Source organism: Cupressus sempervirens, chromosome 9 (genome assembly GCF_028749045.1).
Source record: "Cupressus sempervirens isolate cs-2001-9-10 chromosome 9, ASM2874904v1, whole genome shotgun sequence".
In the NCBI taxonomy this organism is placed as follows: Eukaryota; Viridiplantae; Streptophyta; class Pinopsida; order Cupressales; family Cupressaceae; genus Cupressus; species Cupressus sempervirens.
The window spans coordinates 383,016,264-383,042,499 of NC_143126.1; the positions used below are offsets into that span (position 1 = coordinate 383,016,264).

Here is a 26,236-nt window from a genome sequence, read left to right on the forward strand (position 1 = left end):
TGTCAAGTCTTTAGTAAAATATGTGATCTTGGGATCATACACTTTATCCCGATAGGTGTAGGAAGATCTCAGTTATTAATGTGGCAAGCAATAATTATGAAATGTCCATTCCTGGTATTCTGTATCAATGATTCTTGGTGATCTTTGTTGTCGCTTTGTAACATATACGCGTGGATGACATAAGTAGGAAGCTGCATTTATTGAAGAGATGCAGCAAGTGTCTGTGGCAACAAGACCATATCGTGTAAAACTTGTAGTATTGGATGAGTGGCATTTGGTCAAGCACAGGCATTTGAAACAGAGCGTTTTAGTGGAAACTGTCATCATTACCAAAATGGACGGTCATGCAAAAGGAGGAAGTGCACTTAATGATGTTGCAGCAACCAAGAGTTCGATCATATTCACCAGAAGGTTCAGGACTATAGAACCTGGATCAAGCTTATCAGCAAGACCCACAGGCTATATTAATTCATCCATCCTTCCAATTTTAGGAGTAGAGTAGAAGATTGCAATAGCAACACTGCCAACCCATGCAGAGGATGGTCAGCTAGATATGATGGCAGTCTACAGACGGTCATTGTTTACTCAATCACCAATTGCGTTTTCTCCCCAGGCTCAATTCAATTCTGGGAAGGAAATATCGGATAATTCAGAAATGATTAATGCCTCTGCAGATAATTATGATGGCTTTGATGTGATATCTATAGAAAGAAAACCTTCACCTTGACGGATGCAGGATGCAGGCATTAAAAACTCCTCTAGTTTGCTGGGTTTTGAAAATGCAAAAGACAAATTAATATTTGATCTCGATGCCTGCCCGAATAAGGAAGAATCAGTGATAGTTCTGCCAAGATCTTGTCTTAGTATGAAGAATTGGATCTAGATATGATATGCAATTTCCCCTAATTTGTTGAAAGAGGCGCTTGCTCCAATCGAATCCTTTTGCCAACGACAAACAAAGATTATATAAGGGATTTTACTGAAACGACCACGCATCAAGACACTATGTAAGGATGGAGCGTGATGTAACCCAGAATGGGCATACTAAATCAAGTGAAGAGAAAATATGCTGTCGGGACTTCTTGCGCGGGTGATTTCATATTAACAATTATACAATGTCTAACGTTGCTTCTTGTTTTTTGTAGGTGCAAATGGATACATAGAGCGAGCAATGAGATGCGTAAGAAGTCCAATTCATCCTAGAGTGAGATGCTCAGACGAAAAGATATATGATACAACATATTTTGAGGGTTTTCTGCCTAAAGGGACACACGCAAGAGGCGACCACGAAAAAGAGAGAATGCGGGCAGGTTTAAAGCAAGGAGTCGGGTTGAGATTTCAATGAAGTGGGATGTATTTGTTCGCTGAAGTACATGGAAAAGATCCCGAAAATGCCTTCATACATGCGTCTGTTCTAGCCAAGAATGAAGCAAGATATGTGGCGGAAACTGTTTCTCAAAGACAGTGAGTGAATCGAGATTCGTGTAGCCATTTTTCTTGTGCGATGTTTTTGAAGTTTTTCAATTTTTGAAGATGAGAATTTTCCATTTATGCTCTGGAAAGACTAGAAGAGTATTAGTAAAGTGTAATTTGTTAGAGTATTGAAGAGGTGTGATGTTCAGTTTTTTATAAAAGGTCGAACCGTTTGGAAGATAACTGATGCCCTTTTGAATGTTTATATATATGCACCATGTGCCAATCAGGAACACATTGAAACGGCTTTTATTAAGGTGTATTATTTTTGTCTAAAGACTATTAAGATTTTCTTCCTTTCAAAGGAAGAGTTTTGAGATTTGAACTAAGTAGGAGGAATTGAACATTTTTGGGCATAATTTCTCAAGGTTGCATTGGATCAAGTTGGTGTTGAATAGATCACTGATGGTTGAAGTGTCTTTAATACCATTTTTTTTGGCAAAGTAATCCATAAGAATTTTATTCTGTTTTAGAGTTAGAATATATATCTCGTCCTTTATGATTTTGTTGTTTATTTGTTTATAATTTATTGTTTTCGATAAGTACATTAAATCGTGTATTTGCTATTCAGATTTGATAAATACAAGTAGTGCAAGGTATAGTATTTTTCCTTACTTGTATCTATTGTGTCCACATAAGGGTTAAAGCATGATAGACTAATCTGAATATGCGAAAGTGTAACAATTTGTGGCGTCGTTAATAATTAAATTATCAACAAATATAATATCATCAATATCATAAAGTTGTACGTAAGGAATATGTGTCTGATTCTATCACCCAATTAGAATTTGGCATTGATCATAAATTTGCTCATAAACTTTAATTTAAATGCTAGCATTTCTCAAACTTTTTCTTTAAAGGATTTGATTTCGTTAGATAACTTGCTTTGTCTTTTCCTTTCAACAACATACAAATTTAAAGTAATCAAAGTTTGAAGATAAATCATTATTAACTACAATCTAGAAAGTTTCCTTGATACTTGCCAGTTGAGGAGTTTGTTTTATTATTTTAATCCACTATAAATCATCTTGGATCCGAGTTTTGTTATCCAAGATTTAGGTAAATAGGCCTTGGTCCAACGGAACCAAAAGCGCAGAGGATTTGATTCAATCCTATTACGTTAGCCAAAATCAGTTAGATACCCAACATCAAGCAAGCAAGGCTCGTAGGTTTCTAACCAACAATTTTGATAACCAACAGATTGGCGACTCTACTGGGGATATCGCAAGTAAGGTTTACTTATTCCAAGGACCAGTATAGAGTTTCATTTAAGCACAAGCCTTGTGGTGAGTTCTCTGATTTTGTTTCTTTCACTACAAGCGTAAACACATTAGTAAGCTTTCTTTTATTATTTCCATTTGCTGTTTATAATTTTCAAATTCTAATATTCAGATTTCTAATCAGCATTTGGATAAAATTTACAAATCTTTTCTGAGATTTCAAATTGTGTTAAAAAATCTTAAGCTTGGGCTTGAATCTTAGTTGTATACATTTCACATAAATACTAAACAGCAACTAAAACAAAAGTTCTTTTCTTATTTTCAGCAAATTGTTCTCAAGTTATTGGCATTAACTCTGTTGGATAAAAGACCTAAATCTTTATTTCTTTCTGTTTAAGAGAAACTGGCGACTCTACCTTGTTTGGATATTATATTCTTAGTATCAATTGTTTGCTTTTGAAGTGTATGTGGGGTAGAAGATCAATAAATCCCCAGCCTAAAAGATTTGCACAACTAACTTTTGAGAAAAAGCCATGAAACAAGAAAGGTAAAAATCAAAAGGCAAAAATGTTTTCCATGGGACAGAGAAATTTCCAAGAAAGGACCAGCAAACAACCCGAAAAAGGTGAATCGAGTCATAACAGTTTCGAAAAGGATGAGGAAAATTGTAACCCATTCTTTCACATTTCTAGGGTTGATGAAGAGCCTCAATGCGAGATAACTCGTATTGAGGATGATGATGAACAAGAACAAATAATGCAATGGGATATGATAATAAAGAAGATGGCTGAAACTACAAACAGTAATAGTGCAATATTGGCAAAAACATTAAAAATGCAGCCTGATGAGATCCTTGCAAAAATAGGAATATCAAAAGATCTTATCACTTCCCCGCCTAAAGCTGATAATGAACAGAGGTCTAATAGATGGAGGGAAGAAAAGTCAGATCAAAACACACTACCAAAGTACAATCCTCCTCACAGAAAAAATTTGGAAGCACAATTGCTACTAGTCGTGATAATCCATTATATGAGAACAAAAGAGATAGAAATCAAAATAATAATTTTAAAAGACATAACAATCAACAGGCATGGAACAATGGGCAACATAATAGAGGAATTCAACAAAATGGTGGAAATATTAGACAACCTTATGGGCTGAATCAGAATAACAATAATCAAAACATTTAAGCACATGTGATGCAAAATCAAGGCAATAGAAATCAAGTGATAAGGTAACCTATGGCAATCGAACGATATAGACAACTTAATTTCAATGGGATTCAAGGATATCCGAATCTTATATCAAATGACTTAAGGAATGCTATCCCAAAATTTTCAGGAAATGGAATTGAATCAGCTGAAAGAGATGTTATTAACCTAAAGAATGTGATTGAAGATTTTGAGGAAGATCATGAAGATGTATTCATGAAATTGTTTGTTCAATCATTAACCGAGGATGTTGCAGAATGGTATAGAAGTTTGCTAGATAGATCCATCTCTGGATGGTGTAATTTCGCGGATCAGTTTGTTGAGCAATTTGGGGATCACATTGATACATCCTTTGTGTCACATGAATTAACGAGCATTAAAAAGAACTCAAATGAATCAGTATCAGAATTCAACAAAAGGTTTAACAAAGTGCTCAACAAGATTCTGAGGGAAACTAGGCCTGTGGATTCATTTTTGATTGATTTTTATTTAAGTGTTTTTGATAGTAAAACTCACTATGAAATAAGATCTCAAAGACCACCTTCGCTGCCCCAAGCCTTCAAAATTGCCACGACAATTGAAGATGATAGGAAGGCAGCAGGAATAGTCAACGAGAGTGATGATCCAAAATTATACAATCCTAAAAACCCTAAGAAGGACGAATTTAAAGAAATAGTGGATATGTTAAAGGAGATAAAGGTCAAACAAAGTAGAAATGAAAGACCCCCCTTTAATAAAAATGATAGGGTAAGACTGCATGATATGCCATACAACACTAATTGGAAAGATGGGAAACCAGAAAGACCGAGTCATGCTAAAGACACTCCCAATCCTTTTAAGAAGGTCAATATCGTTGATGATGGCCAGTGGTGTGATGCTTGCAGATTACCCCATGATCCTAAACATTGTATTGTTGCACAAGCTGTTTTTGAGGAAGAAAATCAGGAAAATGAAGAGAAACCTGTAGTCAACACTATATCATCCGAACCACTATGGGGAAGAGATGAAGATGACTCTACGGATGAAGATCAAAATACTGATTGTTATTACAGGGGCTCTAACTAGTAGCGGTGTGCTCAACAAGTGTTTTTAGATGAGGAGGATACACCTACTTTTCACAGATTAATGGCAGAAGAAAAAGAGCTTATACTATTGCAACAGTTGAGCATGCTAAGCACACTTACCAAAGAAGGAATAAAGACAATAATGTTGATCAAGGAAGTCCCACTGGTATATTTGCAAGAAATCAGCAGTAGATTGAAGCATCTAAAAAGCCTGGTAATCAAGCACAAGCCAAACAAAAAGAAGGTAATCAATCTTATAGGATGACCAAGCAACTAGTCATGCAAGCTAATGGTAAACAAATATTTGATTGTCAGAGTTTTATGAGTCATGCTTTATCTCAGTTAAAAATTGCTATGCCTCTAATGGAAATGATGAAATTTTCTGATAATAGGGACGAGACTTTGAAGATACTATCTAGTGTGCAAGATATTAACAATTAGGATGATGTTAAAAAAACACCTATTGTATATTTAGGAACAACATTAAATAAAAAGTCAAATCAAGTAGACCCATTCTATTTAACACTGTTGATAAATAATAAATTGGTAAAGAACTATATGATTGATTCTGGTGCTGCAGTCAATATCATGTCTGCTGATGTAATGAAAGAAATAGGTCTTAAAGTTGATACTCATTTTGATAAATGCTATGCCATGGATAACAGATCTATACCTGTAGTCAGAATTATTAAAAATGTTGAATTTTGTTTTCCATCATTTTCGCATATATCATATAGAACTGACATTACAATAGTTGAGATATCAGCAAGTTATGGTACGTTGTTATCTATGCAATGGTCGAATTTGGTTGGTGGTCATGTGCAGTTGGATTTGTCTTACGCTACCATACCTGTAGGAGGGAAGAAAATTAGAATTGAAAAGGAACCCCAGTCATACTACTTAGTTGAAGATTATATTCTGGATCCTGCAGTCAATATTTGCCAATCTGACATGGACAACTTCCAAGTAAGCATAACTAAACCTACCTCTAAAATTGTTAATCCAATTTCAATTTATGTAAAAGAAGGTTATAATGATATTTGGCAAATGTTTTTTGATGGTGCTTGTAGTAAGGAAGGAAATGGGGTTGGCATTATATTTATTTCGCCATCAGGTAAAACTTTTAAATTTTCTTTCTTGTTAAATATTGAATGTACTAATAACATTGCTGAATATGAGGCGTTAATTATTGGTCTTGGTATCGCAAAGGCATATGGGATTAAAATGCTTGCTGTCTTAGGGGATTCGGATTTAATTATTTCACAAATTAGGCATAAATTTTCAACTCCGAACCCAAGGTTAAAACAATATTGAAATTATGTGTGGGATTTGCTAGAATTCTTTGATGCCTTTTCAATTAAATGGGTTGATAGATCAACGAATTACCTAGCTGATATAATGGCAAATCTTGCTGTTAGGCAGATAGATATCCCTTTCGATGAGGTTATTCAAGTTGAAATGAAAAACAGACCTTCGATACTAGACAATGTCCAAAACTGGCAAGTTTTTGAAGATGATAAGGATATTATTTAATTTTTAACTTGTCAAGAGGATTATGAAAATCAATTCATTGATTGGAATGGGTGTGTAGATGAGAAAGACGGTAAGGAAACATTGTTTGGAAAGGAAATAATGCAATTAAAAACGAATAAAATACCTAAGGGTTTAGTTGTTTTAGAGCAAATTTTTGATGAAAAGGAAAGTCCAAAAAACAACAAATCCACTAAGATCCAAAATAAAATTGAGGAAATAAATTTAGGAAGTGAAAGTTCTCCCAAAAAGGTTTACATAGGAAAGAAATTGTCATAAAAAATAAGGGCTGACTTAATTGTTTTGTTAAGAAAATATAGACATGTCTTTGCTTGGAGTTATGATGAGCTTAAAGCATATAGGGAAGATTTGTTTCAACATGAAATATCTTTAAAACCTGATGCCAAACCTTTTAGACAAAGACAACCTCCAATAAATCCAACTTTAGCTCCAAAAATGAAAGATGAACTCATTAAACTGAGAGATGCTGGAATTATTAAACCTATCAGGCACTCTACGTGGGTTTCAAATTTAGTCCTAGTAAGAAAGAAGAATGGTGATATTCACTTATGTATAGATTTCAAAAATTTGTACATATCTTCTCTTAAGGATAATTATGCATTATCTAATATGGAAATCTTATTACAAAAGGTAACTGGTAATGAATTATTATCTATGATGGACTGATTCTCGGGTTACAATCAAGTCAAAGTTAAAGAATCTGAGCAGTATAAAACTGCCTTCATGACACCTTGGGGTACCTATGTTTATGCTAGGATGCCTTTTGGGCTAACAAATGTGGGAGCTACCTTTCAAAGGGCAATGGATGTTGCTTTTGATGGATTAATTGACTTAATCATGGTGGTCTACCAAAATGACCTCACTGCTTATTCTAAGAAAGCAAAAGACCATTGTAAGCATCTAGAGAAGATCTTCATAAGAACCCTTGAATTTTGAATTTCTTTGAATTCTAAAAAATGTCAATTTGGAGTCATTGAAGGAAAACTTTTAGGGCATATCATCTCTAAGGAAGGGGTAAGAATTAATCCAGAAAGGGTAGCAGTTATTGACAATATTCAGATACCTAAGACAATTAAAGGAATCCAATCGTTCTTTGGGCAAATCAACTTTGTGAGAAGATTTGTTTCTAATTTTGCTGAAATTGTAAAACCTATTGCTAAGATGCTTAAGAAGGGAGCAAAAATTGCTTGGGATAATGAGGTTGTAGGGGCATTCGCTAAGATAAAGAAAGCTATAAAAGAAGCCTCGGTTCTAAATTCTCCTGATTTTAAGAAACCATTCCAATTATTTCCATTTGCTTCTTACCATACCATAGCTGCAATTATGTTATAAAAGAACGACGAGGGGCATGAACACCCAATTGCATTCTTTAGCAAGAATTTACAAGCAGCTGAACTAAACTATGACATAAATGAAAAGGAGGCTTATGCTCTTGTTAAGGTAGTGAAATCCTTTTGACCTTATTTAGTCAGAGCTGAGGTTATTGCTTATGTGCCAAACGCTGCCATTGAAGACATATTTAGACAATCAGAAATTACTGGGAGGCGATGTTGTTGGATAAATCAAATCCAAGAATTCAATATAGATATTCAAATCACGAAATTGGGTAGAGGGCAGGAATTAGCGAAGCTTATGGCGGAGTCAAATTTGGAGGCCATGCAAGTTAACCAAATTGATGATGAACATACTAAAGTTAGTATTGGGAGGTGCCCTTGGTACATAGATATAGTGTATTATTTACAACATACTAAATGTAGAGATGATTTGAATGAAAATCAGAAAAGAACTATTAAGTTACAGGCTGCGAAGTATGTTTTAATTCAGGGAGATCTCTATTGGAAAAGTCAGGATGGGATTCTATTATTTTGTTTAGATATTGCTCAATTAGCAGTTATTCTCAAAGATATGCATGAGGGGTTTGCGGTGGTCATTTCTCAACCAAGACTACTGCGCATAAGATATTACAAGCAGGTTACTACTAGCCTCAACTTTTCAAGGATTGTCATGACTATGTTCGAAAGTGCAAAGCTTGTCAAAAGTTCTCTGGTAAGTTGAAGTATGATGGCGCACTCCCCTTAAGGACATTACAAGCAGAGGAACTTTTCCAAATGTGGGGAATTGATTTTATAGGAGAGATTAGTGATAAGTCAAGTGGTGGACATCGCTAGATCTTAGTAGCTACCGATTACTTTACCAAATGGGTAAAGCTATACCCACTTAGCAATCAACAAGTAAAGTGGTTATTAAGTTTCTTACTGAAAATATCTTGACTAGATTCAAAGTACCTCAAAAGATCATAGTAGACAACGGTATGTGTTTTAGATTTAATGAATTTACTGAGTTTTGTAGGAAATATGGCATTGCAGTTTCATATTCGTCTCCTTATCATCCCCAAGGCAATGGACAGGCGGAATCTAGCAACAAAAATATTTTGAAGATTATCAGAAGAATGTTGGATAACAACAAGCACGCTTGGGATTCGAAGCTGAATCCAGCATTGTGGGTGGATAGAATCACGGTAAAGAAGTCAACAGGTTTCTCTCCTTTCAACTTGGCCTATGGGAAAGAAGCAAAGCTTCCCTTGAATAATTTACTGCCTGTTTACAAATTCGTTACTCAGTAACAATTAGAAGATATCAATTTTATGGAAAATAGGCTAAATGCATTAATTGAGCTAGATGAGGTAAGAAGGTTAGCATAGGAACAAAATATAAATAAGCAGCAACAGGTCAAGTTCTTTCATGACAAAAGGTCTTCCAAACAAACTTTTAAGACAGGCGATTGGGTTTTGAAGTGGAACGCCAAGGATCAGGAAAAAGGAAAGCATGGTAAGTTCGAGGCTTTGTGGCTTGGACCATTTATTATTTTTGACAAAGCTGGAGAACAATCTTATTTTTGTAGGATACAGAGGGTCGTAGACAAGATTCTCCAATCCATAGACAGTACCTCAAGCCATTCTTTCAGTAAGCATGTATAGGGGAGTACTATTTCCTTTTTCCTTTTCTTTGTATTTTTATTCTTATTTTATTATTGATGTCTGTATTGTATTATTCCACGAACTGATTGCTCATAATCTTTTGGCAGGTCTGCTCCCCCAGAGACAACTGGGATCTTGCTATACGCACAAGGGGTATACGTCCCCAGCAAGAGCCACTGATGGAGCCCATTTTTTGGCCAATTCATCAAGGAGCACACTTGGCACAAGTATGAAGTGCAGACGGTTTTAGGATCATGTGATGTGTTCAACAACAAGTGAATGGGCTATTAAAATTTCTAAGAATATGAGATAGTTGATACTCCTCATCACACTAAATTGCGAATGATAGCAATTGCAGATTTAAAGCTAAGAGTGTAGTCTTATCAAGGAGGTTTCTGAAGTCTTCAGTGAAATATGCAATCCTAGGATCATACACTTTATCCTGATAGGTGCAGGCAGATCTTAGTTATTTATGTGGCAAGCAAATATTATGAAATGTCCAATCCTGGTATCCTGTATCAATGATTCTTGGTGATCTTTGTTGTCACTTTGTAACATATACAAGTGGATGACATAAGCAGGAAGTTGCATTTATTGAAGAGATGCAGCAAGTGTCTGTGGCAACAAGACCATATCTTGTAAAACTTGTAGTATTGGACGAGTGGCATTTGGTCAAGCACAGGCATTTGAAATAGAGTGTTTCAGTGGGAACTGTCATCATTACCAAAATGGACGGTCATGCAAAAGGAGGAAGTGCACATAATGATGTTGCAGCAACCAAGAGTTCGATCATATTCACAGGAAGGTTCAGGACTGCAAAACCTGGATCAACCTTATCAGCAAGACCCACAGGCTATATTAATTCATCCATCCTTCCAATTTTTAGAGCAGAGTAGAAGATTGGGACAGCAACACTGCCAACCCATGTAGAGGATGGCCAGCTAGATATGATGGTAATGTACAGACAGTCATTGTTTACTCAATCACCAACTGCATTTTCTCCCTAGGCTCAATTCGATTCTGGGAAGGTAATATTGGATAATTCAGAAATGATTAATGCCTCTGTAGATAATTATGATTGCTCTGATGTGATATCTATAGAAAGCAAACCTTCACCTTGACGGATGCAGGATGCAGGCATTAAAAACTCCTCCAATTTGCTGGGTTTTGAAAACGTAGAAGACAAATTAATATTTAATCTCGATGCCTATTCCGAATAAGGAAGAATCAGTGATAGTTCTACCAGGATCTTGTCTTAGTATGGAGAACTGGATCTAGATATGATATGTTGTTTCCCCTAGTTTGTTGAAAGCGCCGCTTGCTCGAATTGAATCCTTTTGCCAGCGACAAACAAAGATTATATAAGGGATTTTATTGAAATGACCACGCATCAAGACACTATATAAGGATGGAGCACGATGTAACCTAGAATGGGCATACTGAATCAAGTGACCCCTGGATGTTACCTGGATAAATTATGTGGAGCAAATACGCTATTGGGACTTCTTGCGTGGGTGATTTCATATTAACAATTATAAAATGTCTAACGTTGCTTCTTGTTTTTCACAGGTGCGAATGGATACATAGAGCGAGCAATGAGATGCATAAGAAGTCCAGTTCATCCTACAGTGAGACGCCCAAACAAAAAGATATATGATATAGCATATTTTGACGGTTTTCTGCCTAAAGGGACACATGCAAGAGGTGACCACGAAAATGAGAGAATGAGGGCAGGTTTAAAGCAAGGAGTCGGGTTGACATTTGAGTGAAGCGGGATGTATTTGTTCGCTGAAATACAAGGAAAAGATCCCGAAAATGCCTTCATACATGCGTTTGTTCTAGCCCAAAATGAAGCAAGATATCTGGCGGAAATTGTTTCTCAAAGACAATGAGTGAATCGGGATTCATGTAGCCATTTTTCCTATGCAATGTTTTTGGAGTTTTTCAGTTCTTGAAGACAGGAATTTCCCATTTATGCTCCGGAAAGGTTATAAGAGTATTAGTAAAGTGTAATTTGTTAAAGTATTGAAGAGGTGCGATGTTCAGTTTTTTATAAAAGGTTGCATCATTTGGAAGATAACTGATGCCCTTTTGAATGTTTATATATATGCACCATGTGCCAATCAAGAACACATTGAGACACCTTTTATTAAGGTCTATTATTTTTGTATAAAGACTATTAAGATTTTCTTCCTTTCAAAGGAAGAGTTTTGAGATTTGAACTAAGCAGGAGGAATTGAAAATTTTTGGGCATAATTTCTCAAGGTTGCATTGGATCAAGTTGGTGTTGAATAGATCACTGATGGTTGAAGTGTCTTTAATATCATTTTTTCCGGCAAAGTAATCCGTAAGAATTTTATTCTGTTTTAGAGTTAGAATATATATCTTGTCCTTTATGATTCTTTTGTTTATTCATTTATAATTTATTGTTTTCGATAAGTACATTAAATCGTGCATTTGCTATTCAGATTTGATAAATACAAGTACTGCAAGGTATAGTATTTTTCATTACTTGTATCTATTGTGTCCACGTAAGGGTTAAAGCATGATAGACTAATCGGAATACGCAAAAGTGTAACAATTTGTGGCATCGTTAATAATTGAATTATCAACAAATATAATATCATCAATATCATAAAGTTGTACGTAAGGAATGTGTCTAACTCTATCACCCAATTAGAATTTGGCATTGATCGTAAATTTGCTCATAAACTTTAATTTCAAAGTTGGCATTTCTCAAACTTTTTCTTTAAAAGGATTTGATTTCGTTAGATAACTCATTTTATTTTTTCCTTTCAACAACATACAAATTTAAAGTAATCAAAGTTTGAAGATAAATCATTATTAACTACAATCTAGAAAGTTTCCTTGATACTTGCTAATTGAGGAGTTTGTTTTATTATTGTAAATTGCTATTGGATCCGAGTTTTGTTATTCAGGATTTAGGTAAATAGGCCTTGGTCCAACGGAACCAAAAGCGCAGAGGATTTGATTCAATCCTATCACGTTGGCCAAAATCAGTTAGATACCCAGAATCGAGCAGGCAAGGCTCGTACGTTTCTAACCATCGATTTTTATAACCAACATAGTGATCGGTGGGAGCAGCTAAAGGGCGAGTTTTCCTAAGTTTGTGGACAGAGCATCGAATGTGAGGCAATTTACAGCAGGATTGTGATGGAGTTGTGAATGTGTGGATAGAGCACCGAATGTGAGGTAGTTTACACTCGGATCTTGGATCTTGGAGAAGAGCTAGGGTTGCGGTTGGAAAACAAGGAGGTTGCTTGGTGGACTTGCAAGCATAAGTTTAGATTTCCTTGGTGGTTTCTTCCAGATTGCTGTTATGTTACAGATCTGGGCTAGCTAAGATTGGTTTGTAAGTTGGATCTTGAAGGATCCTGCAGAACTGATTGTTATTGTATTTGCTTTTGTATTTGGCCTTACAACTAGGCATATTGCATGTAATTAGTTATATTTTATAAATCAAGTATTATAATTTGGTATCAGACTTGCATTATTGCTTCTTGTTGTTGTGTTTCCGCTGCATGGTTGTATAGCTGGGGGCTAGGACATCTCCTTTGGGGATACTCCTGCCTTGCACTACGTCAGCCTCCTATTGAGAAAGAACTTGTTGATGACAAGTTAAAGGAAAGCCTATCAATGCCTACCTCTTTTCTAGAATTTGAATCTTTTTCTTTTGAAATTTTCTATGTTCCCCCGAGTTTCTGGTATTCGGATGATAGGGGATGGTGGGACGGGTTTTCGGGAGGACAAATTTTTTTGGTGATTTTGGGGATGTAGGGGACGGCTATATATATATGTAGGGAAATTTTTAAATATACATTGAAATTTGCAAATATACATGTCATTCATATGAAACTAAGCACAAAGCATGTCATTTAAAGTTTAAACATTATAGAACCATAACATACAACATTTGAATGCCATCTAGGAAACAATATCTAATTTCAGTACTCAATCGTCAAAATGCATATCAATATCAATGAACAATATCATAATGATAAACATGATAAATCTGAAAATTTAAATCTAAATATGCCTAAAGCTATATGTCCAAAGGCTAGAGGGCTGCCATAAAGTAATTAGTATCAATGTATCATAATCATGTTCACGTTCAACATAAAAAAGTTAAAAACATAGCATAGAAAATTGAAGTAAATTGCTGCTCCTGTTTTGCCCCTACTGCATTTGGAGGGGTGGGGTCCACCTCGATGACCTAGTAAGGAGCCTTAAAATTATTTTTTAATATTCAATTTTTAATTAAAAAAAATTGGGGGATGGCTGGCCGTACCCGGTACGGTTGGGGGACATCTAGGCGTCCCCTTTCCATACCGAGGACGGCCATCCATCCCCCGTTTTTAAACCAAACGTCCCCGAGTTTCAAGGACGTCCCCTAGTAATTTGTCTTTTTTGGGGACAGCTCGGGGATGTCCCATACCCGTCCCCCCGTCCCTAGGATGTCCCCCTTTTTGAAACTTCTATTTTTAGGCCGGGTATGCATCCCTGGGGAACATAGGAAATTTCCATTGCAAGTCCAGCCATTGATATTGTTTCAAGAAAGTATGGAAGATCAACATGAACAGAAAGGAATTAGAAGTGAAGAAAAAAAAGAAACTACTCATCTTGATAAGGAGACAAAATATTCATTTGATTGCACACCGTATCAAGAGAGATGGTTACAGCCCAAAGTATTGGAGAGTCACAAAGACATTCAAAAGGTATGTGAGGAAAGCTTATCTATTCCTATGTTGTCATTTACACAGGCTGAAATGGAAGTATTTGAAGTTAAATATGAAGATGAGCTGCCTGATAATTCTCATGTAATGGAGACTTTTTGTTTTGAAAATGAAGTCAATGATGCATCCACTAGGGACAAATTCTCAACGAATCTGATTTCAGATTTTGATTAGAACACCTTTGCATTATATCTCAACCTTCCTCCTATCATAGGTTTAACTCCCTTTCCTAAGATGGCAGGTATTATGGTGTTTGTGATGCAAACTGGCTCATTCAATAGATGGTGTTTGGGTTTTTCCTCACAGTTGTTGCAGGATGGTTGCTTGGAGTGATGCATTTCTCATGTCAACCGTTTTTCCTCTCCGACATATACTTCTCACAACCAATTAGTTACTTCCCATGAGCGGTTGAGTGCATTCTTCAATGTATGGGATTCTTACCCTATTCTTTGTAAATACAGTTTTTGTTGTGCTTAGGTGTAGCTTGCTTTGTTGGTTTTAGTTTTAGCTTGCTAATTTTTCTTTGCCGCCCTCCGCCCTCTCTGCGAGAAGCTCCCTTTGCTTATAATGTTGACTATTTCCCAATGGCAGTAGGCAGTGGTTCTCAATACCAAAGATAGCTGAATTCATTATGTCCCTACAGCCCAAATCCCTGATTAGAGCCAATTCTTGGCTTGTCCTTGGCACCCAACTTTTAAAATTCTAAAAATTGAGCCCAAGGGAAGAATCTGCCCCATTTTCTCATTAGTTATATCAGTTTTTGTTAATGATGTTTTTGTGAAAAGACAACACCATAAAGAGATATATGAACTTGAAAACCGAACAAGTTAGTACAAGGTTCAAAGTGCAGAGAGGCAGATTCAAGGTTCAAAGTTTAGAGAGGCAGATTCAAGGTTTAAAGTTCAGAAAGGTAGAATCAAGTTTCAAAGTTCAAGAATGCAAATTCAAGGCCTGAAGTTGCAATCAACCAAAAGGTTCAGAAGATCAAAAACACAGTCTTCTCGTTCCATTTTTTATGTTGCTAGTACAAGGTGTTTGAGTTCAGTAGTCCATATTTGGAGATGCTCAACATCCTCTATACTGCTTCTCATTGAAGAGCTTATGAAATGAATGTCTGAGTTCAAGGGCATAAAAATTAGGAGGGTAATGGATTAAGTGGTCCCGACAATGAAAGGATATGGACGAAGCTTTCGAAAAATAAATGGTGCCCCCATGTAAATAGAAGGGTTTGATGCTCCAAAGGTGGAACTATTATATAGTGCTCTGGCCTTTGCACACATAGTTAGTCCTTAACTATTATGCAAATTTGTCAGGGTAAAACAAAGAGATTGGGTGATGCTCTTCCAATCTGACATAGCCTAAAGAGCCATCGAAGGCAGTTCTCAAAAGAGAGCGATATGTCGAGAAATGGGTTCACATATGCAAATCAGACCCCGTGGACGTTCTTATGCACACATTTGAAGATGAATTGTGTATATGTGAAAGATGACCCCAAATTGTTTGACGAAAAGTCAATAGTTGCACCTCTGATATTGTGCGTGGGCAGGTGGTAGACAATGTTCAAATAATATCACATTATCGTGTATGTGGCTTTAACAAGAATAACAATACCCAGATACGTCTTACGATACTCATGTTCCTAATTGCGAACAACAAGACTACCTGTGCAAACCAGAGAACGTTCGCATCTCACTGGTGGAGAATCTTTGCATTCTATAAAAGTGACAGTTTATAAATCCCAAATGTCACTGATATCATCGGGGCTAAACTTCTCAATATAAGATGCTTGAGCATCATCACAACAGGGCAGACGATCTCCATAGCTATCATTCATAATTTCTATTGGATTATTCTTAGAACGACCGCACACAAGGAGTTCGCCGATGGCAAAGAAATTACTATTATTGACAAGCCATGGTGCTAAAAGACAATGGGTTGTGTTAATATCCCCTCCTTGCAAATCATGAAGGCGGTTGTTGTACCTTTGCAGAAGCAGAATAGTGGGAAACTCTCTATTCCCATCGATATCAAGAGGATGACTTTGGATTTGAAGTGGCGTGTTTCTTTGAAGAAGCACGCAACCTGTTTGACGCAATGTTGCCATTATTAAAACATCTTAATACAGAGAGAAGACCCCTTAATCATTGAATTCACAATTGGGATTTAAGTGAAGAACCTCCTCATTCAATTTTTGAGATATTAAAATGGCAATAGTTTGAAAAATATTTGGTGATAGCCATAAACGTGAAACAATAATGCCCACACGATGGTTTAAGTGGTAAGAACAGTTTTAAAATGGTGAGAAAGAAAATATTTTATGCATTTTGAATGGTGACAATTGTCACCAAGATTCCTGAATTGTTTCATGGAGAACTTTCTAAATACACACGATTAATCTGTGGAATGCCAACAAGAGTCAATACGAATGTGAGACATGTAGGTTTAGTGTCTTTGTTGGCAAGCTATGCCCTCGGATCTCACCAAACTGCGTCCTAAGCGGCACGCAGACCTTGGGCGTTCCCTTTGTAAGTTCAAATTGTATTCTTAAATTAATAGATATGAGATAGCTCTTTTTCACTGCGTATTCACTGCAATAGTTATGCTCTCCATGTTGCTTCGTAATGATCTTCGTTAATCTTCTATGTTCATCCCAAAAGCCATACATTTCGGAAGAAGCAGTGCCAATGGTGGGATATGCTTCAACTGGAAATCATGGTTTATTAGTGCCTAATTATCCAAAGCTCGAATGGGACGCATCCGACCAACAAAGTGTTTGAAAAAGAAGCAAGTGAATGGACAACAGTTTCGGCTCAATAGGGAAGTCCACATGTTGAGTACATGTATTTGCCTCTTCTGATGTTTTATCACACCTTGTACAAAAGTGAAGCGTCTACTCAGCAGATAGGGTATTAATTTGTTATTTAATATTAAATTAAAATTGTAAGTTTATTGTTTTATGAATTTCAATTCATAAATAAATTATTATATATGGTCATTTTGTCAATTGCATAGCCATTTCTATACAAAAGGGGGTTGAAAATATTACTTGAATATTCAATAGGGATTTTGAAGTAACTTAAATCAGTTACAATAACTGAGAAGTAATTTTGAGATAGAATATATTGTAGAGAACTTAGCAGAGCAAGCGATGCTTCTTCTTTCTGAGGGGTATTGAGGCTACAGGAGGGAAGTAAGACATTTTATGTATTGATTGTAACACAGAGAAATAGGGGAAATTATTTTATTTCCTGGAACTTGATTTTAATGGCAGGGGCATATGTTTTTGAAATTGAAAGGAACTTATATATACCAAAACTCGAGGTCTAAATATTTATTTCTTGGGTTGAAATTGGTCATGTGGCCACTTCTTCCATATTTTAATTACAATTCTCTATTATCTGTCAAGTACATACATGCCTGTAAATCAGTTGGTCCACATACTCATATTTTGCAAAATAAAATATTCATTTCCTTTGTAATGTGAAAGGCGTAATAAGTGATCTTGGGGTTGTTTATTGATATTTATGTCCTTGTTGAGTTTGCAAGTCTAATAACAACATTCATCTCATATTTATGGATGGATGTTAGTTCGCCTTAGTGTCTTTAGGTTAAAGACATCAAGTTATTCAATTCGCTCAATATCATCTAGGAGGGAGTTGTGCCTCTCAATACAGAGGAGCATCATCAATGCAATGATGATCTGTCCATTCGTTGGTATTGGGGCATTTGGAATCAATTTGTATATTCACTTTTGAAGGACAAATCTTTTTGCTAACACATTACAACTTCTAGAAGAATGATCTTAAACACAATTTTCTTGCTTGAGGCATTAGCTATGGGTTTCAAACTTCAAAGCTTAATTTTAGTTTTGAGTCAAAGTTTTCCTATAAAAATGTTTCTGGGTTCAAAGCAATAAATTACTTGTTAAAATTTCAACAGTTTTGGAAGATTTGTTGAAAGTTAACAAGGTTGCAAAAACCTTGTCAAAACCCAACAATGTATATAAAACCTCTCTAATGATTAATTTCAAAACAAGAGAAAAAATGGAGGTCAAAACTTTCATGACTCCCATCGACACCTATATGGGTTTTAGGAACAACTTAATGGCTGGAATTAACACTTCATGGCAGATAAAGTTGAACCATAGCTTTATTAGCATTTTATTGGTTATGAAAAGAGAAGTGGCTCCCCAAAGTGCTTCTTTCAAGTAGTGAAGAATTAAATAAATGGTCACATGCTATGTTAAAAACAACTAAGGTCAAAGTGTTCATCAATGTATCTCTTAGAGTACAAATAGACTTTAGAACTTGAGAGGGATTTCAAAACTCCTCTCCTCCACCAATAACACAATGAATCACCACAATTCTCAAGTAGTTAGAAAAGGGTTACAATCTAGGGTGTAAAAACCACCATAATTCTCAAGTAGTTAGAAAGTGTTTTAGTCTAGATCATATTGGAGCTTGCGCATGAGGGAGATAATGTAATAACCCCAATAGGTTATAACTTCTTCAAACACCAAAAATCTTTATACTTCAGTTGTTTGATATTTCGTCAAACACTTTGCAAGCAAGCTCTGATACCACTGTAATAATCCTGCTCAATTCCGACCTTAAAATGCTGATTGAAGGCTCGAAAAATTTTGTCAAACACTTTGCATACAAGGGGTCATATGACTGATATAATTTTTCAGATTGCTGCAATGACTTTTTTCGATTTGCATCAAAGAGAATGCTTACAAAAAGACTCCAAATTGTCTAAACAATGACATAACATGAATGTGCAACTAATTTTGGCAATATTCAATACAAATATGTGACTTAAACTACTTGCAATATGCAGCTACAGCAACTAGTAATTAAGACAAATACTTTGGATGCAACCTAAGATGGCATTAATGCACTTACAACCAAGTGGCATTAATATAAACACTTAGTATGCAAAATTATAACATTATTTATGCCAAAAAGAGAACTTACAGCCAATTGATATTTTGTCAAACAATTGGAATGCAAACTAATAAGCTGATCATCAACTCTAGGGTTGCAATATAGATAGTCTAAAAATTACAACGCTCTTTCAATTGCAAAATCCTAGCCTTCCTTTGATACCAATAATGCCAAATGGCAAACAAAGACAAGTACAATGTAAAATAGTGAAGTGCTGAAGCTATATTTTGTACTCAACTGAAAACCTACATTTCTCAGAAAATATGCCAAATGAGAAGTGAAGAACCTGATTGTAGATGGCTGCAATAATTTCCTTCAATGCTGCCCCTTCTGCTTTGTTTTTTTTTTTTGATTTGCTTTTTTCGTTTTGCTTTTTCAAACTGCTTTTTCGGCCTGCTTTTTCGGACTGCTTTTTCGGCCTGTTTTTTCGGACTGCTTTTTCGGCTTGCTAAAAATGCCTCCTAAAATGCTCAAATGCTGAAAATGGCCTTAGGCCTGATGATGCCCTAGCTGAAGTGACTGAATTATCACCTCCAAATGTGCAACCCTTCAGAAGATATTTCACTTCCTCAATTATGCAAATCCAAGGGAGTTTTCGTTCCCAAAGATCAACTGACTATCTGAAACCACTTGGCTCCACAATAGACTATGTGACTGAATCACAATTTGATGTCAAGAGAGAAATAAACAACTGGATGATTAGAATGAAGCCCGAGGTGCCTATTTATTCTTTTTCTCCACTTTCTCCAGAAACTTCTAGAACATTATTTTATTTTATCTATTAAGTGACTTTATAAAAAAAAAATTATAATTCAAGTCACTTTATTAAATTAATTAAATATAAAGTTACCTTTTAATATTTATTTATTTGATAACTTTATAAATAATTAACTTAATACCACTTATTTATTTAATTAAAATAATTAATTAGTCATCCTCATAAAATATTCATTATTTTGGACAACCCAATTAATTAAATTAATTAAATCAAATTGCCTCCAAAATGGGGACATGACAGTCCGCCCTTCCTGAAATTGCTTGTCCCCAAGTAATGGTTGAACAATAAACCAATTAATCTGCCTGGATCCCAAATGTCGTCATGAACTATACTACTGTCAATTAACACAGGCTCCTGTAATATCCTCTGCAATATAACCAAGAGGAATCCATAATCAAACTAACAATCAGAAACCCACGAGACACAAACTCTTAGAAAATCAAAACCCAAGTAAAGTGGACAAATCAAATTGCCAACACAGTAAATACCATCAACGCATCCCACTGGCCTATACGGAATGTACAATCCAACTCTACAACAATGGTGAACGCTCCCGAATGAAACTGTACCAAGTATGGAGAATCCACACACTGTACAACTCCTGTAGTCAACACAACTCGACAGATCACTGGCCACTGTCTCATAACCATAACTCCCATGCACTGTTGATGGTGAAAAGACATCACAAGATAAACAGCAAGAAATGGAACCCAAACCAAATTTGTCTGCCATCAACTCCTCAACACAAGGATCAAATGCTAACTGATGTACATACCTTGCAGTATAATGTTGATAAAAAGAGCCAACCTCAGTCAATAGCTCACCATGAACAAGTGATACAACCCACTGTGACTGATCACCAGCTAAGTCAGGAGATGTCATAGCCAGAGTAGAATCAATAACAACCGCTGAAGCATCACTCCCAAACTCCCACTCTAAGTCATGCATTATCAAGCTGTCAACCGCAGAACCTATCGCCATGTCATGCCCATCACAACTCTCATCCCGAGGCGTCAAACCGTCCCATAACTGATGACAAGCACTAGGAACCAAAGTACATCTCTGTATCATCATCTCATCAACATGGTCATCAAAGGTAAATTGATGAGCATACCTCACAGTGTAATGCCGATAGAATGCGCCAATCTCAATTAGTGGCTCAGACTGCAATCCAGATGTAACTAACTGCAATCGATCACTAACCAAGTTGGAACTGACTACTACCTCCGAAGACATCGCCAAGGGAGTAGTATTACTAGCAGGAACCATGCCAACTATCGGCTCACCAATATCACACATGATCTTTGATACAACATCTCTAGTCTCTGTGCCATCAGTACTAGAGGCCACCACTATGTCAGGCATACCACAACAATCTGCTACAACACCCAACTCAATTGAACCTGACTCTAGTGGGAACTAACCCAATATGCCAATGTTAGTATCAAGGATGGATGCATCCCCATCTCCACTATCTTTGACAATCTCGACCATGGACATCCTCGGATCACCAGACACCATAGCTTGTGACTGTACAGAATCTAGTAAAGACTGCAGTCGCTCTAACTCCATGGTCACCTTAGCCAAATGAAACTGTGACTCCTCGAAAGCCAACTGTGTACTCTCAAGAATCTCAGAAGTCACCTCGAGCTGCTGAGTAAGCTCACTCACCTCATCTTCCTTGGCCAATAATGCATCGTATGTTGTACTCCCCCACTCCATAAGATAATCTCTGTCGGCTACCAACTGCATATAATTCTGTCTCAGAATCCGAATAGCCTCCCATAAAGAGTGGATCTCTGTCAAGGAAAGATAACTGCCTCCTTGCTCATCACTAGTAGGAGAACCCCATCCATAAACTGCTAACAACTGATGAGCAACATCGAAATGCTGGCAAGCTATAGCAATGTCTCGCTCACTAACTCTCAACTGACTAGACACATGATGGCACTGGTTAGACTGTCTCCTACCAACCTCCTCTGACACACTGTCTAAAGGAGTATCCTCAAAGTTACTGGTCTCTAGAGTATTACCATCCATATCCTGCGAATCAACTCCAAAGCTCATATCAACATATGGAGTATCAAAAACTGTAGCACCGCTATCCAACTCCTCTGTACCAAAAGAAATTGCCAAGGAAACTAAGTCTTCAAAACTGCCCACTGCATCCTCCTGGATGTCATCAATGCCAATATGATCCTGGGACTCATCTGTACACACTGCCAAATATGAAAGATCATCAACACATTCCAGCAAGAACGGTCGACTGGATATATGAACAAAGCCCAACACCGGTGTATAAAAACTAATACCAACATTGGACGAGCTGCTGGCACAAGAAAAGACAACACCGTGTAATCTGCTAATCAAATCCATGATAGCACCCAAACAATCACTGCTACCAAAAAGTGTTAAAGATCTCCAGTCAACTAAATCCCAAACGCCAATGAAACAATCTTGAGTCCATATTCGTAAACTAGAATCAGTTGGTAACTCAAGCAAACTCCTTAGCTGAGTAATATGACCAATACCAACTAACTCCACATACCTGTCTGACATTGTCCTTGTATCTTGGATGTGAATGCAAGATGAATTCACAACATTATCAATGACCACATATGATTTATGTGCCGTAGAAAGCTGAGTATCAAGAGTGCAAGATGAAACTAAACTCAACTCCATGCCATGCTTATCCCCATGTCTCTCCCAGTCCTATAATGCCAATGGAGTATTCACCAAAGAAGCTCGAGTGTCCTCAAGCTCGTGAGAAAGCCTATCAACTTCCTCCTCCTTCCTCCTCAAGGCATCTGAATAGTCTCTGACAAAGCTAAGAAGATGGTCACGATCTGATAGAAGATGTAAATAACTCAACTTCATCGTTCCCATTCCTTCCTTAATCGCCTGTACGTCAACACAAGAAGAACCTGTTGTGACTCCTTTCTGTCTCTCCTGTAGTTGAATCATCCAAATGTGATTCTCAATCAATCTATGCATCCTGTCATGATGAGATAAAGCCACGACAATATCCTTGTCCCTTGTCTTCAGCTGGCTTGCCAAACCAAGTGAAGAGCTACTAGCCTCTATCTCATGTGAAGAAGCATCCAACTGTGCCTGATACTCATTTTCTGCAAAGTCCTGAATGCTCACTTTTTGATCAACTGTACTATTCTCAAACATGACAGTATCCTCAACTGCTGTAACTTCATCCAGCCCAATTGTACTGTAATCACTATCTGTGTCAATGACGCAATCCGGCGTGCTTGTGATATCACCTTCCGATGCAACTAGCTCAACCTGCACAACATCTGTAACCACTTCTGCCTGTGAAGATGATGCAGATAAACCATTACCTGAAGATGACAAATACTTTTAATGCAACCTAAGATGGCATTAATGCACTTACAACCAAGTGTCATTAATATAAACACTTAGTATGCAAAATTATAACATTATTTATGCCAAAAAAAGAACTTACAACCAATTGACATTTTGTCAAACAATTGGCATGCAAACTAATAAGCTGATCATCAAACTCTAGGTTTGCAATATAGATAGTCTAAAAATTACAATGCTCTTTCAATTGCAAAATCCTAGCCTTCCTTTGATACCAATAATGCCAAATGGCAAACAAAGACAAGTACAATGTGAAATAGTGAAGTGCTGAAGCTATATTTTGTACTCAGTTGAAAACCTACATTGCTTAGAAAATATGCCAAATGAGAAGTGAAGAACCTGATTGTAGATGGCTGCAATAATTTCCTTCAATGCTGCCCCTTCTGCTTTGTTTTTTTTTCTGATCTGCTTTTTCCACTTGCTTTTTCCAGATTTTCTTTTTTCGTTTTGCTTTTTTGAACTGCTTTTTCGCCCTGCTTTTTTGGACTACTTTTTCGGCCTTCTTTTTCGGCCTGCTAAAAATGCCTCCTGAAATGCTGAAATGCTGAAACAGAAGATATTTCACTTCCTCAGTTATGCAAATCCAAGGGAGATTTCGTTCCCAAAGATCAACTGACTATTTGAAACCACTTGGCTCCACAATAGACTATGTGACTGAATCACAATTTGATGTCAAGAGAGAAATAAACAACTGGATGATTAGAATGAAGCCCGGGGTACCTATTTATTCTTTTTCTCCACTTTCTCCAGAAACTTCTAGAACATTATTTTATTTTATCTATTAGTGATTTTATAAAATATTTTATAACTCAAGTCACTTTATTAAATTAATTAAATATAAATTTACTTTTTAATATTTATTTATTTGATAACTTTATAAATAATTAACTTAATACCACTTATTTATTTAATTAAAATAATTAATTAGTCATCCTCATAAAATATTCATTATTTTGGACAACCTAATTAATTAAATTAATTAAATCAAATTGCCTCCAAAATGGAGACATGACAGATAATTCAAAATTATTATCAAAACTATAGAGGCTCTGCTAAGCATGTGCAAGGTTGTGGTGAACATTAGTTTGTGTTGGAGTAGTATTGGGATGTGCGACCTCCTAGGAAAGCTTAATGCTTCACCTTTGTAAGCATTACCTAGATGTAATGAGTGCTTAGTGTTCCATTCATTCTAATAGGAGATGAGTATTTGTGAACCTCTACTGATGAAACTTTGGTCAATGAGTTTGACTTGAAACTATAAGTTAAATCATAATATTTTATTTGATCAATCTCCATATTAACATATAGAATGAGTCTCCTGCAAAATCTATGTTCACCCACTACTTCTTTAGCAATCATAGAGTAAGTACCAATCGATGAGGGTGTACTTGGGCAACTCTCATGCTAATTGAAAAACTCCAACTCTTCTTGTAGCTCCACATTTAATTAACCACTTTTCTATTTTAATTTACAATGAAAAATTTCACATTTTTACTAGATATAATTCCTAGTCATGGAATGCTCAAATGTGACATCCTTCGCTAGTGGTCAAAAATTGTCTTCATATAGTTGTCTTGCTACTGTATGATACTGTTTATGGGCTAGATTTCTTAGAGTTTTCCTTGCCTTGGGAAGTTTTAATAGGCTGCAAAAGTTTTGAAGTATAAATCTTAATAGTCACTATTCTAACAAAATTTGGTTCAAATTTTATAAACACCAGCTGACTATGTAATGCATAGGCTTTATGTTCTTAAAAAAAGAGCTAAAATGTTGTATTCCTGTTGTAATTAATAAAATTTCCTCACTTCTTGATACAAATTAATCCCCCAGTTTTGCCTCTTACAATCCAAAATTGTGAACTCTCCAATCACTCCTTTTGCATCCTCCTATGGATTATTAAACCTTTACGCAACTAGAAACTTTATCACAATAAAATCTGTGAATAATAATGTTACGATTGTGATACAGTGATAATGATAGAAATCTTTTAAATGCACCGTGAAAACATCACCTATCTTTACATTGAGGCTTGTAGATACCTTTGAGGTCATGTATTTAGTAAAACATGACTTCATATCTCTAGTTGATAGTTTCTTTTACTCTTGAAAATTTTGATACAAAAGAAATGAAGTTGACTGTGTGAGTTTTGTTTTCCAGGGGATGCCAGATTGGGAGGAGATAATCAAGGAGTTGCCTCCATTGGACTCCTTCATCAGCAAATTGGAGAAGTGATGGAGTTATGCAACATAGTTTTTTAATACCTTGGACAAGATGTATAATCAAGATGTATAAATTGCAACTACATTCTGTAATTATTTATTATTGATTATGTGTTATTTTCAACTTTCTTTGGCATGTTGAATTGAAAAAAACAACAGTAGTAGCTCAAATTCTAGAAGAAAACATTTTTATTACTGTTGAAACTCCTCCTGGGCATGATCTTCTAAAATTTTTATGTGAATAGTCAATGTGAAAATAAAAACTCCTCCATAAACTTGTTTAAGGAGAATTTAAAAAACTGACAAATATTCGCAATGAATAAATATATAGAATAATATATTATTTTTTATCAAATTACAACAGTTATGATCTTCCTCTTGCTGGTGGACTAACAACGAGAACTAGTCGTCAATCCTAATTCTCTATCGGAAGAAAATCCCTTGCTGCCAATCTTGAGTAGCAAATAATCAACTGCAGCATTCAACAACATAATCATTCTTATTATGTGCAGTTTCCTTCATTCCAAAAGGAAATCAAAGCATAAGATGAATATGAATAATAACCAATGGAGCAACCAAGGATTAGTCGGGAATTTCAGTCCTAATTCATTTGAAGAATATTTTAGATTGAGAACATATAAACGTTGCAG

The 26,236-nt window shown here is 36.0% G+C and overlaps 1 protein-coding gene across 5 annotated transcripts in view; it reads left to right on the forward strand.

Annotated features, from left to right (window-relative positions):
- The window catches only part of LPA1 (tetratricopeptide repeat (TPR)-containing protein), a 259,238-nt gene extending 233,297 nt beyond the window's left edge, over positions 1-25,941 (forward strand). For 2 of the 5 annotated variants that reach the window (XR_016356121.1, XM_089800233.1), the window contains one exon: positions 25,525-25,941. Coding sequence is in view for 3 of the 5 variants with exons in the window: in XM_089800233.1 (XP_089656359.1) it covers positions 25,525-25,599 (75 nt within the window). In the remaining 2 variants the exon portion in view is untranslated. Of the gene's footprint in view, positions 1-5,793; positions 5,935-6,038; positions 6,083-25,524 lie in introns of those variants that run through there. The other 3 variants (XM_089800232.1, XM_089800231.1, XR_016356122.1) reach the window with 3 other exon arrangements.
- The last annotated feature ends 295 nt before the right edge of the window (positions 25,942-26,236 follow it).